The sequence below is a fragment of the Papaver somniferum genome, chromosome 11 (assembly GCF_003573695.1).
Source record: "Papaver somniferum cultivar HN1 chromosome 11, ASM357369v1, whole genome shotgun sequence".
Lineage (NCBI taxonomy): Eukaryota > Viridiplantae > Streptophyta > Magnoliopsida > Ranunculales > Papaveraceae > Papaver > Papaver somniferum.
The window spans coordinates 42,931,717-42,949,066 of NC_039368.1; the positions used below are offsets into that span (position 1 = coordinate 42,931,717).

At 36.7% G+C, this 17,350-nt stretch overlaps 1 protein-coding gene across 1 annotated transcript; it reads left to right on the plus strand.

Annotated features, from left to right (window-relative positions):
* The first annotated feature begins 434 nt into the window (after positions 1–434).
* On the plus strand, positions 435–4,694 carry LOC113321910 (GPI transamidase component PIG-T homolog). Its single transcript, XM_026569868.1, has 5 exons — positions 435–906; positions 1,600–2,877; positions 3,229–3,378; positions 3,450–3,630; positions 4,240–4,694. Exons 1-5 carry the CDS (start codon positions 691–693, stop codon positions 4,416–4,418), a joined length of 2,004 nt encoding a protein of 667 aa, XP_026425653.1. The 5' UTR covers positions 435–690; the 3' UTR covers positions 4,419–4,694.
* Positions 4,695–17,350: the final 12,656 nt, after the last annotated feature.

A 17,350-nucleotide genomic window follows, 5' to 3' on the forward strand; every position in this document is an offset into this window, starting at 1 on the left:
TAATTATTTCGATAAGAAATATATAAATATTTCGCAGCTATAAGTTCTCATGGGTTAAAATAGATCTTATCATAATTTGTTATAATTATTAAAAATATTATAACAAAAAATTATTCAGTCTCTTGCCGTGCCGTTACGGCACAGGTTATTTCTAGTATATTAACAACAATAAATCATTTAAACATTATCGGCTCAAATGAGGTTTTTTTCGGTGGAAGAACTAAAATACGCGACTGAAACTTTGGGATCTTTCTAATCCCTTCCGTTGAAAGACTTTAAACCTAAAGCGCCTAAAATATGTTCATACCGAAAATTTCTATATCGCCGATATAGTTGCTTTAGTATCGGTCAAGTGCCAACACCGATAATTCACGACCCGTTCTTTTAATATTTAAAAAACCGGAAGGGATTAAACGGCTAGAGCCGGAAAGAAACAGTACCAAAATTATCAGATTATTTCTTTTTTCCCGTCTTGACCGATCTATCTAATTACTAAGGAAACAACAGTACCCTAATTCATCTCTCATTCCTGAATTCATCTGTTCTCTCTGATTAGTTTACGAGCTTTCAGGTTAACTCCGCCCACTAAACCGAACCCTAAAATCACACTCTAGATTCATAAATCCTATTCCGATGTAATGGTATTATCATATTACTCATTGAAATAGTTCACTTCAGTTCAGCTTTTCAATGACGTTTCTTCGATCAATTCTATTCTTCATCCTTCTAATACAACTTTACTTTGTAATATCAAATGGAAATGATGAAGAGTTCACTGAGGAATTACTGATAAAACCATTACCAGATCGTAAGGTCCTTGCACATTTCCATTTTGATACTAAAACTCCTCCGACTGAAACTTATGGACGTCATCATCGTCTATTCCCAAAAGCCATTTATCAGTTGGTATGTATGTCTCTACTTCCTAAGCTAATCTTTTTTTTTTAATTGTTATTTTATCTTTTTGGAGTTCAGGATTGTTGGATTGTGAAATGTGTGCTAACTAAGAATTTTCAAATTTAGGGTTTAAACTACTGGGAAGCTGATTTAGATTGGTCTGAGTAAAACTAGGTGATTGGCGGGTTAAAAGTTTAGTAGACAGAAAGAGTGTAATTAACCTACCTCATTTAGATATTTTTTGTTTAAATTTCTGTAAATTCTGAATCCAGCTCTTATGAAATTTTGACTTCTTGTTGGTGTATGCCATAATCTGAAAAAGCTGATTACGGAATTACTGGTAAATAATCTGTATGAAGGAAACAAAAAGTAAATACACCTTTGATATCAATTAAAACTGAACAGATGTAGTTTGTCTTCCGTGATCACATTTTATAATTTGTTAGAAGGATGCAAATTAGTTGATCAAATCAAAAATTTGATATCAGCATAAGAATACTTGTGGAGAAAATGTGACATTTTAAAATGCTTTTCTGACGATTTTAGAATGCTAAAAGAAGTTTGATAACCTAATTATGAATCATGTTACTGGTTATTAATACGCTTGAAATGTTGAAAATTTAGGTATGTGCAGTAAGTATCTAAACATTCAAGAAATGAATCATAGTCTTAGACTGTTAACCAATAAACTATGATTACCAGGTCCAGAAATTTCGGATCCGGGAAATGGAGCTGTCATTCACACAAGGTCGCTGGAACTATGAAAGGTGGGGGGCATTTGATCCTATGTCAAGCAGCAACGCCAAGCCTCCTGGAGTTGAGTTATGGGCCGTCTTTGATGTCCCACCTCACCAGGTTGATGCAAACTGGAAGAATCTTACCCAAACACTTTCAGGTCTCTTTTGTGCGTCAATCAACTTCCTAGAATCTTCCACTGCATATTCTGCTCCTGCTTGGGGATTTCAAACATTTTCAGGCAAGCTGAGATATGGGGCATTGCCACGTGAGGCTGTTTGCACAGAGAACCTGACACCTTGGTTGAAGTTACTTCCTTGCCGAGACAAAGCTGGGCTTGCCTCTATACTTGATAGGCCATCAATTTACAAAGGATTTTATCATTCGCAGCGGCTGCGATTGCTGTCCAACGAATTTAGTTTGGACGCCAGTACAGAAAAACCTGGCATAGTACTTGAACAGACATTAACTGTTATTCTACAACCTCATGGCCACGATACTAGAAGCATTTACTCTGATGGGAGGTTGCTACACCCAAGTTGGTCCATTAGTTCAATTTTTGGGAGGGTAGTCACAGGACAATGTGTTCTTGCCAACCTTAGCACTATATATGTCGAACTTGAGAGTGGTGTAGTTTCTGCACTAAATAATTTAAATGTGGGTTTGGAGAGTGGAAGACTTGGGGCTGATGATATGGGCTTAGAAGGTTCTTGGAGTAATCCAGGTTTTGAGTTGTCTGTCAAACCAGAAAGAGTGATTAAAGAGGTGAATAGCTCTCACGGCAAGAGCTTTTCCATTTTGTATGAATATTCTGTTGACAAGTTTGGTGATAATGAGCCATTTGATTTAGGTTTTATATGGAAACTTCCAGTAGCTTGGTCATGTCTTCATTCGCCATTTCATGCTAGTAGGTTCTTAATGGGAAGTGGGAACCAGAGGGGTTCTATTGCAATCTCTTTAAGATCTACAGGATCATCCACTGAAGGGTTTATTGGTGCTGGTGATATTTTTGGAGATGTGTGTAAGGTTCGTGTTGATATATTCCAAGTCGTACCTTGGTATGTTAAAGTCTATTTCCATACTCTGCAAGTCTACGTAGATGGCAAACCTGAACTACTCAAAGATATACTTGAGAAAATGCATGTTTCTCCCTCGGAAGACAAGGTATCTCCTGGTGTAATGGAGATGGTTCTGAGATTTCCTTGCAGTATGAAATCAGCGTCAGTAGTCATAGACTTCGATAAGGTATGGTTGCCATTTATTCATCGTACTATACTGCATTACTCACAACGGCTGTATTTATTACATCTAAATGGATAGATATTCTGATACTTCCTTAAGCATACTCACGTACTACAATAAACCATGAACGGGTACAAACATAACTACTATAAGATATCTGAACACCTCACGTCTTACTCGTGAATGTGGTACACATGGAGAGTAGTCTGTCACGGGAGATCAACTGGATATTTGACTCATTCAAAGAACCTCCTAGGCCAAAGGTCCAAAAGTCTGGTTGGTCAGGTGATCTTGGTAATACTGCTTAACATGTTCTTGCTTATTACCTATTTACTTACTGTATTGTTTTTGTAGGGATTTTTACACATCGATGAATATCCTCCAGATGCTAATCAGGGATTCGATATTCCGTCAGCTATCATTAGCTTTCCAGACTTCGAACCCAGAATGCATTTTCTTGAGGAGAATAGTTCAAGCAAGTCACCAATGCTACTTAAACTTCAGGTATCAATTACGTCTTACACTTGTATATCTTATTTTTCAATATCTTCTAATCTTCTTGGCCTGTTATGCAGGGAAAAAATCCTGTGATTTCCTACACAGAAGTATTACTTGTGCCTTTAGCTACTCCGGACTTTAGCATGCCTTACAATGTCATCACAATTACATGTACGGTTTTTGCTTTATATTTTGGGTCACTGCTAAATGCATTACGGAGGCGTGTCGGAGAAGAAGAAAGATTCTTGAAAAGCAAAGGTAAAGCACACATATCGTAAAACTAACTAATAAAAACTGAGCTTCAAACTAAAAATTGGGATTACAATTTATTAGTTACATTAAGTTGGAGTCTTATTTGAATTTACTATAGGTCGATAGCAAACATAACTTGCAACTTTGCCGTTTAGGGTAAAAACTATCATACAAACTGCATAGAGATAAATGAGATTTTGGGGAAAACTCATAGGAAAAAGTCTTTCGAGAAACCTAAATTTAGGCTCATTAAACATTAGTTCTCTGAGGAGTGGATTATCTACATGAAGAAAGCCATGTTCCTTTAAATAGTTGCTGAAATGTGAATGTGCTTCATTATTTGATGGCTTGTCCTAAGCATCTTGGGTTTTATCTGCGGCCCTTTAGCGAGTAATTCATTAAAAAATACTTCAAATTATTCTTGTTTAAAGTAAAAAATAATGTTACAAGGTTGCCATCATGTAGTCATATTATTGGAATGATAATCACATATTTACTTTGTGTTTCAATGAAAATCAGGGTATGTTCTATTCCCTGAGTTTGTTTCTATGTTTTTTATCTATTGCCTTTCGTGTCCAAATCTGAGTTCAGTTATCTGTTCTTCTTTACTTGCAGATGCCAATCAAACCCGTTTACTTCCTCGTCTTCTGGCCAAGTTACGAGGGGAACAACAAGAACCCACCCAATCATTATCATCTTCTTCATCACTAAGCCCTAAGTTGATTCTCAAAATCGTTTTGGTCGCCGGAGTTGCTATTGGTTGGCATTATTATACCGACTATCAGAGCTCGTAGCTTACAGGCACATCACTCATACAATTATTGCCCCAAGACCAATCAAATTGTAAAATGTTGTTCCTTGGTAGATAAAAGATGTATCATCATTGACTGTAGTCCAATTTTGCACTTGTTTTGAGTTTGTTTATTGATGATTTCATGTAGCTCCGTGTCAAATACTCGGGCATCATATAGTCCTAAAAATCTTACCCGACGATGTTTTTCAGACCACAGGTCACTTATGTGTCGCTTATGTACTCTCATAAATGGCATTCTCAAATTGTAAAGGGTTAACTATTCTTATGACCAAACGGGAAGGGCAGACGCTCATTTCTGTGGGTTTGTCTATTGGGGTCATCCTCTTACGGCCATAGCTTAGCTTCTAAAGGCTTTTCTGACGGCCCGAATTTGAAATGCTTTACATATATTCACACTAATCTTATTCTAAATAGGGTTTTGTTATCTTGTGCATAGATGCACAAGATAAGAACCAATTATTGACATTGGAAATGATAAAAACCAATAAAAGAATATGAGAGATAGTGTTTTTTCCATTGGAGAAGATAGATGTTTTTTGTACAAGTGCAAACTTTACCTTCTCCAATGCTACACAACATGGACGGCCATGATCAAATGTGAAAAAAATGGAAATAAATAAAGTCCAATCCAACACAAAATAAATGTGGTCAGAATGCCGAAACCAAGTTTTTGCTTTGTGCTTTTACGGAAACTGGATTTCAACATTTAGGTTAACCCAGAACGTGTTACACGTGTATCATCCTCTAGCTGCTGGAATTTAGGCAAAGTGAACCCCATTATTGATCGCATTCTAAATACATAATGTCAATGTGGCTTCCATATGATTACGAACTTTAGATTAACAACTTTAAATTGGAAAAATAATGGTATTTCTTTTTGGACTTACCAAAAAAAAAATCTTTTCCAAAATCTGAGGGGAGTATATAGCTGAGAAGGGAAGTTGAATCTCAATTTCTGGTGTATTGTGTTTTTCTTTTCTTCATTATATTGTTTATCTTTATAATATGAATATCACAAGTTGTACGTGATCAATCTGGACATTTTAGGTCCTTATTGATTGAGATTAAACCAAGACTTTTTCTTGTTGAATTCATATCTTAAAAGATAAATTACAAGTTTCGTACTTGTTAGAGTTCGAATCTTGTACATTTGAGATACAAATTAGATTGATCTTGGATATTGATTTTTGAGATCGTCCAAGAACTCTTCTACAAAATCAGGTACACGAACCTTTTATTCATACATATTGATGGTGGAAGAGAAAGAGAAAAAAAATTATATTGATAAGTGCATAATTTATTATTTTGTTGTTACCAATTCCATCCTTGTATTTGCTATATTTCTTGTACATTACCTTGTATTACTCTTGTTTTCCTTTGTTTGTCTTATTTAGGTAAAATCATTCCGAATGAGCGAAAAGAGTGATGAAACAGACATACAAGTGAGTATGGGCTAAGGACCAGATGGAACTCGACCAAATTCAAGATCGTTCAAATATATGCATAGAGAATGAATATATAAAGAGACCCTAAAATGAATGAGGTCATTCCAAGTTCCTACGATTTTATGGGCAGAACAGATTGGAGATCTCTACTAGGACCGATCCCTTACCTAGGGATCTTTAGCATGACCGATCCCCATCTATAAAAAGTTGCGAAAATACTTTCCAAAAGGAGCAAACTTGGTTCTGAAACATGCCCAAATCCTAGGATTATTAGGGGTATTTAAGGAGATTTCCAAATAACATTTCGGTAGATCCGGGTGGACGTTTTATCAAGATCCAAAGTGGAGAAAAGAAGGCAATGAGCGAAAGCTAGGGTTTCGGATTTCTTCCATCATCTTATCTATTTCTCTTTGATTATATCATATGTATATCATGGGTTTTACTAAATCCATGAGTAGTTAAACTCCTATTTGATTGAGTATGAGTTTAAAGTTTTAAACACGATTTGATTTAATATATATATATCTATTTTGATTTCATCATATGATTATCGTTTGTTTATACAATGATGAATGTTTATGATTGATTGATTATTTTAGGAGGCCTACTAAACTGACCTACTGATTTAACTATTGCTACTAAAGGGTTGGGATATTCATAATTGTTGAATAACTCTTATACAAGTACAAAACATGAGATCTTATAAAAGGATTTTATGGAGCTATCGCGTGTATAAACAACACTAGAAAGTGGACCTTGCGCTAAGAGTCTAATTACTAGGATTAACCTAAATTCATAAAATATAAAGCATTGGACCGAATTACACTTAGTGTGCGTTAATTCTAGGTGGTTTAGACGAATAAAATCTGGTATTCAAGCGCTTCGATATCCAATGACATAAAGAATTTTGCGGATAGTACTGGGTTAGTTGTTATCCTACGGTTGGTGGTAATCTATGATTTATGACGAATAGATGAGTATATTATTTCAATGATTTTTTAGTAACGAAGAAAGATTCCTTGATCATATCTCTGATCCTTGATTACATATTTATTAATTGCTTTGTTATTTACTTTGCTTTATAATCTATAAACAAAACCCCTCATTTATGACATTTGACAACTGAAAAACTCTGTGCTCCTTGTGGGAATGATCCTTGCTTTCATTATATTACTAGTTAATTAAATGGAAATAAGATTATTAATTTGTTGTACTCACGACTCGCATCATATATACAATCTAATTCAAGGGTCTCTGCTTTGACCTGTATTAGGTTTTATCCATACAGGTTGTTGAGGGGAAAAGTTGGTGGTATACTTGGTACCCTATCCTTTTCAAGGATCATTCGAGAATCCCCAGTTAAAGTTTTACTCGATGCCTCCCAGAATAATGGTGGAAATTGTGATCCAAATGGTAAATAAGTTTCTTCTGTGGGATAAGTCATTGATGATGTAATCACCAAAGAAGGATGTGTTGGTTGGAATTTTTTTTCGTATTTTTTTTTTACTTTTTGAATTGCAGCAAAATTCAAGCCATGGGAGTGTCGTACGTCTTCACAAATTACCAACATTATAACCCATTTGAATCGCCTTTGGTAGACTGCTTCATTTTTCATAAGATTAGCAATACTTCTCATAATTTCTCCAACCTTTCTTTTTATTCTTCGGAAATCAGATCCAACAACAATGTGTCTTCTTGGGGGCTTTGGAAAGTAACTTTTTGATCTATTAACTGTCTATTTTCCTAAATAACAAACACCTTGGTCTTTCAGTGCACTATATAACATAAGTTGTTGGAGTGAAAATTTCTTCACAACTTTTGAATCAAACATCTCTTAATAATGTTTATATAGATGTCAAACTGAAGTATTGTTATTTCTACACAAGTGTTGAACTCTCCACATGAAGATATTATTTTCGAGTACCTTGTTATTTGACTCATGTGACCGAGATCGAATAATATGGGTCGTCGTAGTTGTTAAGATTAGGTGTACCCACATGAATATATGTAACCACCGAATCTGAAAGAAAAATTATGCATTAGTTACCAGCCGAAAACAAGGATACAAAGGAGATATATTGTCATATTACCTAAACAATTTTCCAGATATTATGTAAACTTGGGACACATGGTGGTGCAACATTGAAACCTATGTGTACCTCGGCTAAAATAACAGACCCCTAATCATAAATGGTAGTTGCAGTGATAAGATGAACACTTTAGCGAATTCACTTTGCACTTTTTCTTAATCTGCATAATAAATTTGTTTATTAGAAATGCCTTAAAATCGGTATTAGGTATCCTACTACTTCTTATTTTTTGTGATTAGTGTTAGAGCACTGCTCGGTCGAACTCGCACGCGTTTCTATCTCAAGCATGTTTGTCAATGTTGGTGATCAAAACCATAAGTCTTGATTTCTAGCCTATTTATAAATGTCTCGGACTAGGACATCGTTTGTGTGATTGAGCTTAGACTTCACGGCGTTTATCACTTGAAGACGAAGAACTACTAAGGAGATCTTGTGGAACTTCATCGACAAAAGGTATGTGGAGACTTAAACTCATCTATCACTTGGAAATTCTATTTCTACCTTATCTCCTATATTGAGACATAAGTTGTGTTACGGTATAGTTTTCTATATACACATTTGAGATTTCGAGCTGAGTATATCTCGCTTACATATTTCTCGAAATATGTGTTGGTAAGCTTTCGCTTCGACCAAGTTCATCTTATATCATGTGAAAATTTCCGAGTAACATCTTACATGGTTTGTATGATACAATCATTTGGTGTAAGACTTGGAATGTTTCGATAATGATTATTTCAATATCTTGAAAATTGCTTTGATGCTAATAGTGTGTGAAAACAGATATTATCATTATAGAAGAATGTTTCAATGATTGAAATAAAGAGTTTAGAATCTTGTAACCATCTTTGGATATAAGCATAGTTTGTTCGCACATTAGTGTACAAGTCCAAAACCGGGAGCCTAAAGTATGCATACTTGTGTGTATACAAAAAGGTTGTAGGAGACTGGGTACGTATGTGTACCCGTACGCATACTGGTAGAAGTTCATGTCCGTGAATTTCTGCTGAGTTTGAAAACCAAAACCAAATTCATCTGGTTACCTAAAGTACGCGTACCCGTACGCATACTGGCGGAAATTTCACGTCAGTGAATTTCTGCTGAGTTTGAAAACTAAAACAAACTCAAATCCGGTTACTTAAGTACGCATACCCGTACACATACTTAAGTGGTTCCTTTCTAAGATCGGCTGTACATGAACCTAAACATTCATCAATAAGGAATGCAATCTTTGCAAACCATGGCTATAATATTCATTTATTGATTCGATTGAATCAAACCGATTTTGTTTCAATCGTGTTCTTGTATAAATCCATGAGAATATATCAATTGAACAACTCTTTAACTAGTTTCATTTGAGTCATTTGAACTAGCTATGGTTAAGATGAATAAGGTTGATACGAGAGTAATCATATGGCTAAACCTCGGTTAACTATTTGTGAACCAACATGATGTACACGTTTGGGTACGGTTACATAAACCTAAATGAGGGTACATTTCATTTGTGTGTAACAAGCTAAGTTCGATCTAACGGTTGAAAGATATTAGCTTGGTTGAATCAGGTTTTTCATCTAACTGTGAATGCTTTGTTACCAAGATAACTTGGATTGCAAACCCTGATTTGAAAACTATATAAAGGAGAACTCTAGCAACTGGGAAACCTAATCCCCACACATTCTGTGTGTTACTAGTTGCATCACTAGAGTCGATTCTCCTTTAACATTAGGTTTCTTCTCGAGACCCTGTAGGTTAACGAATTGAAGACTTCACTGGGATTGTGAAGCCAGACTCAACTATTCTGTTTGTAGTTGCGTGATCTGATCTTACTATTTCTATCGTGATTGAACGCAATTTTAAAATTGGCTTGAGATATATATCTCTGATATGCAAGATAGAAAAGTAATCACAAACACCTTCGTGTCATCGTTTGTGATTCCACAATAACTTGTTTCGCTAGTCGATTAAGTTTATTGTGAGGTGATTGATAATATTAGGTTGCTCTTCGGGAATATAAGTCTGATTTATCAATTGGTTCATGTTCACCTTGATTTATCAAAAGAAGGAACAAAAACTCTTGGGTATTTCTGTGGGAGACATATTTATTCAATCCTATAGACTTTTCCGTGTGAAACAAATTTGTTTATCAAGTCTTCGACTTTGGGTCGTAGCAACTCTTAGTTGTGGGTGAGATCAGCTAAGGAAATCAAGTGCGTAGTATCCTGCTGGGATCAGAGACGTAAGGAGCGCAACTGTACCTTGAATCAGTGTGAGATTGATTAGGGTTCAACTACAGTCCAGTCCGAAGTTGATTGGTAGTAGTATAGTGTCTGTAGCGGCTTAGTACAACATGGTGTTCAATCTGGACTAGGCCCCGGGGTTTTTCTGTATTTGCGGCTTCCTCGTTAACAAAATTCTGTTGTCTGTGTTATTTCTTTTCCGTATTATATTTTGTTATATAATTGAAATATCTTAGGTTGTGCGTTAAGATCAATCAATTAGAATATCCAACCATTGGTTGTTGATTTACATTGATTGACACTTGAACATTAGTCTTTGATACCAGTCAAGTAATTCTCTTATATTAAATCGGGCTCGCAAATTTCTATTTGCTTATTGTGGATTGAATTGAGAGTTAGAGATATTAAACTCTTTCACATACTTTATTCTAGATTGAGTCTGACTGTCTAGTTGAGTCTCTAGAAAGTGTATTGGAGTAAGTCCTCTCAGATTGGAAAATGAATTATTGGATGTGGTTGTTAGACCCTCGCATTTTCAATTAGGATCACTATATACTTCATTAAATTGTCGTGGAAGTGTCATCTTCTATGTATGATCTGTTAACCAAGTTTCTTTGTCATATAGAATCTCATCTCCTAACCTACATATTATTCCAGTAATTAATTACAACAAATCCAGTAGCATTATTCTTGTAAGAACAAAAGCATCCTGATTTGATATCGATATTCGAATGCATATGAAGAAAAAATTAAATCAAAATTTTGACCAAAGTACCTATTTTGAACTTGGTGAACCGGAACATATACAAGACCATAAGACCGGGTCTAGTGGAGATTCTCAATCCCTTCCAACACCCAAAAACCATGGCTTAATGGCCTCTTCTCGCTCATATTTCTATTCTTTGGGAATACCCACGGAAAAAGATCATGGACGGACAATGTTTATCCGTTTTGAAAAAGTAAAAAGCGGACAATGATAAGCCGTTTTTCTCAAATAAAACGGAAAATCACTGTCCATTCTTCTACGACGGCTTACCACAAGTCGTTTTATGTGATTTTTAAATGGATATCCATTACCCGTTTCTTCACACACACCCCTTTTTTACACTCATTTTTACTATTAGTCTCCATTAACACACTTAATTACAATCTTTTTACACTGGTCCGGGTAAACTAACTGGCGTCGAACCTCTACGAGAGTAGCAACATCGACCCAAGCATTTATGATGGTAATATCTTCTTTCGCGGTATACAAAGGCATGATTATTGTTGTTGTTATAGAAACCTTGAGATGAGATAAACTGATATGAACTAAGGAGGATATGGACAGAGATATAATTATTTGGTGTGTGTTTTTTGGCGTAGAACAAGTTAATTTATAGGGACTGCATTATGATCAGGCGACACTAAATCACTTCCTGCAATAGGTTATTCAAGCGTCTTTGCGTCTGAGTATGACAGTCGTACATGTTAGTGACTTTAAATGAACCAACTGAAAACTCTGACATGTTAGTGACTTAAATCACTTCCTTGACAGGGTCTTGAATTATCTTTTCGTTTATTTTAAATCACTGACTTGAGTTGTCATTCACACCTTTATTATAAAGAGATGTGTGAAGGATTTTTGAACGTTTCGAGACAATTTTTTGTCAAAAAAAAATAGAGGTGTTATATAATGTCCTTTTATAAAAGATGTAAGGGTTATTTAGATTTTGATACATACATTTTGTCCAACATTAGTATTTGGTCTAACTTTTGTCCAACTTAATATTTGGTACTTGAAAATAACGTTGACCCGCATTGACTATCTTAAATCTTGACTTCTGTTAAAGAATTATTAATTTTTTTTTATATAAATGTAATTACTAAATAGGTTTACTATTACACCCTCCAACTTACTGACATTTACATAATAGCCATTCATTAACCCTAGTTCAAGAAAGAGAAATCACATTTCTTCCTTCCCAAAACCCTTCTGTAACTACCACTGCAACACCGCCAGAATCACTTCCGATTTTTCCTGTCTCTTTTCTGTTTCCAACCCACCTTTTCTTCCTTCTCCAAACCCCAATATTCTTGAATCACATGAAGTTCTCCTATAAGTTTCTCGAGTTCATAAATAAATTTTCAAGATCAGATTTGGATTAGCTTCTTATTCGTTGATTTTCTAAAACAGTAACAAACCACACTTATTGAATTGGGTTTGGATTGAGTTTTCATATTTGTGAAGTTTGTACGAAAGTGCATAGTGGATCGATTCAAAATAATGTAAATCATATGAATCAGATTTACAGACAGCGAAAAGTACAGATTGATGTTCAAGAGTTTTCTTGAAATTGGTGAATGGGTTTTGATCGAATCACAGTGGGTTATGATCACAATCTAATTTTAGCCAAAAATTAGAGACATCAAGATTTAATGTAAGGTTTGGGGGAAAATTGGACTTAGATGACAGGACAGTAAGATTTTGTTGATTTATTGATGAAGAGATTTAAATGGTGGTAAACAGGTCTTGGTTGATTTGTTATTGATGAATGAATTGTTTTTTTTTTCTTTTGAAAATTAATATCGTCGATGATCGTTTTCGATGGATTTAAGCAACGTTCTGCTGCTGGTTGGAGTGATTGTTGGGTGGTGTAAATCTGGTCGGCAGATGAAGAGTGAAGAAGGCAAAGTGAAAGTGAGATGGAGAGTTAAGTTAGGTTAATTTAGAAGTGTGTAAAAAGTGTGTGTGAAGGTTAAAATAGTAAATGCACAAATATTTGTTCGATAATTTAATTAGAATTGAACTTAACAGATTCAACGAGAGTCAATGAAAGTCAACGTCATTTCCAAGTACCAAACCCTAAGTTGGACAATTGCTAGACCAAACACTAACTATGGATTATAAAATGTTATTTTATTAATTATTAAAGGATATTAAAAAGAAAATCCTAACTCCCTTTCGTAAGAGTCGTAATTACACTTAGCATGTGCAACAAGCTTTTAAACCACCAAGAAATACTATTGGACGAGTTTTGTCTTGTAAAGATTTGTAGACGAAGACGGGCTAGGTTTGTTGAAGACTGTCATGCATTTGGATTAAGATGTTGTGGAAGAACTTTTCTCACAAAAGGCTTGAATCTTTCCATTACCTTAAATGTTAACCCTTTCCATGTACGCAATTCCTGTAGAGATCTCTCGCTATAACTTCATCATAAGTTTCATCCCTTAGTCGTTATCGATTGACACTGTAAAATAATGCACTGAATTAATCAACTGCATTGGCTATGCTTGCATATCGACAGAAAAAACCAGCTCTGTTACAGTTGTTTAGGTTACCAGTTTCAGTGCAGAAGTTTTCATGTATGGTCTTCCAATGACTTTGACTGGGAACACCATTCATTCTGTGTTTTTCACCCCTTTTCGGTTAGTATAGTACCAAGTTTCGACAAAGAGATAAATCTTCCTCCAAGGTAAACTCCGCGGGATTAATATAAGGTTGAGCCATCTTTGAAAAATTTTGAGTAAAATAAAGAAGGTTTTGTGTAGCGTATATTGTTTATGGGTGAAAACTATTTCTGTTGGTTTTGGTAATTTTGGATGTGTGTGAATGAGAAATGAATCTAAACCCTAAACAAATGCACTGTACGGGAGTGCTTTCTGATTCGAGAGATCAATCTATATAATTCTGGCCTAAACCAAGAAATAGCCGTTCCAGACTTGTTTCGATCACAAAGTGAATGAGATGGGGTTGATCTTAGGGAGGTAAACGAAGAAGGTGTTGAGATTGTGAAGGTGTTGGCTGATTATGACTTGTGTCAGAATGATGAACTGGCTTGCAATAATATAAGAAATCGGCTCTGGATGTTTTCTGGATACGGATGACAACACTTGGTTTTTCTGTGTGTTTTTTCGTGTTGTTTGGAAATAGGCGAAGGACCTATTTATACAAGTCATTGAGAGCAAACCCTCATCTCGTAGGAAGTGGAGGATATTTAGTGATGGAGTAGTGGGGTCGTGTAGGTGATTGCACGATCACGTCTTAGCCCACTTCCCTCATCATCTTAACCGTCCATGCCTCCTGACACGTTCTTGTAAACGGCCGCGTTGCACGCCGCACGCTGTAAACCGCCAGACCAATACCCCAGTAAGTACCCCCAAGTTTGTGACATGTTTGATGTCTTGAATGAGTGGGTCGAGTCGTGGGACCCGCAGCAAGAAATAGCACGTGATGCTATTAGGATAAATAACTAAGTTATTTAAGAAATTGATACTCATGAAATATCATGTATGCTCGATGAATGTAATGCATTGAAAACAATCAATATGTATGAAGCATCGCTATTTTAAAGCTTAACCGAATAAGTCGTGGATTAAGTGTCTTAAAATAGCATCACGCCCAACCATCTTCGAGCGATCGTTTGGAGACCGCATGGGCGAGCTATCTCCTGGTCGATCACTCCCTGTGGAAGAGTGGCGGACGGTGATCATCGAGGTGTTTCATTGGTCGCCTAGTTCTTAACCTAAGTTGTCCGACCAAGCTAGCAAAGTTGGACGGACGAGACGGTTTGCGGCACTTATTTGTGATCGTTGATGGAATCCTAGGTTTCCTAAGAGGTGTGCAAGCATCCCTCTTTGGCTTGACCGAAAATACTCATGGGCGCCAATTTTGGTGGGACCGATTGGTCGTGCATGGAAGCGGTCCGTTGTTGTGCACGTCTATACCTCTCTGTCCCATGAAGGCTTGATCTAGGCCACTCAAGTTGACTGGCGAAGATGAGTGGCCGTGATCGATTTGCGATAGAAATCCATTGCCGCAAATGATTTGGAAGCCGCGTGACATGCCACCTTTGGGCGTGCGTTTCGAGGCGCTCGGCCATGGTTGGCCTAGGACGATCGGTCACACGCATCGGTGGGCCCACGGTGATCACGTTGATACTCTTGGTACCTCTTAAGTCTATATCTACACCCTCCGTTTAGGCTGGCGAAGATAGATGGACGCGATCAAACTGCGACAGTTACGCAGCGCCGCAAACTCTAATTAGGGTTTTAAAACGGTCATGCACGGGTGACTTTGGCCAATCGGTTTGGCAAGCTATGCTTCTCCTTTGGAGAGGTCGATCGTGTGGAGCCCACATTGGGCTGACGGTGAACATATGTCCACCTCCCTGATGGTCCTAGGCGCGATCTAAGATATCCAAACATGATGATTAAGTTGGATGGTTGAGATCAATTTAAGACACTAGTGAAATTTACGTGACCCTCGATAAGCCTCATGCCCATCATGTTTTGAGCAAACGTTCATGGTTCGATGACCATGCCGTGAGCAAGCCGGTCAGGTAGGGACAGAGTGGTCCCGCCAACGTGTGTATTAACGTCACTGATCATTCACGAGATGATCTAAGTCGTCCAACCAGGCTGGTGAAGTTGGACGGTCGTGATGATTTTAAGACTACCGTGAACAGTCTAAGCTCGTCGAGCTTCTTCCAAAGCAGCGCAACCACCCTATTTTAGGGCTGGCGTTTGACGTGTTGGGAGGAGTTCGTGTGATGTTCGACCGACTAGGGCATAAGCAGGCCCTCCGGTGGTCATCACGATGATCGCCTACTCTTGCCAGGGTTTGGCTAGGCTTGTTAAAGTGCGCGGCCAACTTGTGTGGTCGTGATCGTTTCTGAGACTGATATGAACAGTCCAGATTTTCCTTAAGGAAATTAAATGCGTTCGATCAAGCTGAAAGTACATCGACTCGAAATTCTCTTTGTCAGAGAGTAGCATGTACGGGTATTTCGTGCATGTCTCAAAATTGGCGCTTGGAGATTCATGTTACTCTGCTGAGAGTGAACACTCAGTCGTCATGTCATGCTAATAGTGAGAGCTAGGCTAGGAATAGCACATGAAACACTAGGCTAATAATGCGTTAATTGATAATGCTATAAATTCACAGAATATTTGGGATTGTTGCTACATGCACCATTCTGGTGAATCTTGTGTATTTATCTAATTGCTTCAAATAAATAAAGCGAGAGGTTTTTTGCGCTCATCGCTTATCAAATGGCTTTGTCCTTTGCAGGATGTCAGCATATTAAAATTGATTTCACAATTTTAGCCCTGAACTAAAATCCACCATCAACACGTATATATTATATACAAGTTGTGGCTTTGAAATGTGGATATGTGGGTATATATAATAGGTTGCATAAAACCAAATAAATTTTCTTCAACATCCATATCAACGTATACATTTATTTTTCCCGTACAGAACGTCCATCCTCTTTATCAACAAATAAATTTTTTGAAGCGAACATCCAACCGCTTTAGCAACAGATATATTTTTCTAATAAAACGTCAAATGGTGTGATACTACCATCTATGAAACCTCTTATAAAACCACACAAAACTATATTATTTTTCTCACTGAAACAAAAGTTTCCAAATTTATTCTCACCCAACATCATCAAACATGTTTTCTAAATCCAAAGGAAAACAATAATAGCGTGGGTAGAATCCAAAGAGGTTTGTCCATTATGTTTCATGGATAACCATCATCCAAACCACCAATAGCTTGACATTTGTGGGTACACTCCCCAGAAGTACTTTATCTCATCATACGAAATTTGTTGTGCAAAGAAGCTTCAGCTTGGGATTTCTCAGAACTGAAATGACTCTTAGATGAGCCGCTAGGATGTGAAGGGTGATAGACGCATTTGTGTGTCTTTTTTTATCTCAATTCTATGTATTGTTAGTACTCGGTTTTGTGCATATTTTGCTATTTTATGTATTTGTAGATGTTTTTGGAGAAATAAACTCTTGTGGATAAAGTGGCTCGAAAAGTGACACTTGTACTCCCCGAAAAATGTTATTGGCACCCAGAAGAACCGTTAAACGCACCTAATAAAAGAGTTGAAAACATAGAAATTACTAAAGGCACCCCTCAACTGTATAAGGGAACCCCGGAAATTGTTAAGGGCACCCATCACGCTAAAGGCACCCCAAGAAGTTATAAGGGCACCCTCGTCTTCTTTGTTTGAACCTGGATAATGGCGAGAAAATTACCACTTCACATGCATATTTTGGGTTGAATTATTATACAAGATTTTCCTGAAATTTCATGCGGCACTGGATTAGGATTGTCCATTTTTGGTTAAACAAGGAAGGTAATAT

Excerpts from the sequence above, each read along its gene's own strand:
- LOC113321910 (XM_026569868.1), top strand. The coding sequence starts at position 691 with ATGACGTTTCTTCGATCAATTCTATTCTTCATCCTTCTAATACAACTT. Across the intron at positions 2,878-3,228 it reads TAGTCATAGACTTCGATAAG|GGATTTTTACACATCGATGA; the intron begins GTATGGTTGCCA and ends TTGTTTTTGTAG. Across the intron at positions 3,379-3,449 it reads CAATGCTACTTAAACTTCAG|GGAAAAAATCCTGTGATTTC; the intron begins GTATCAATTACG and ends CCTGTTATGCAG.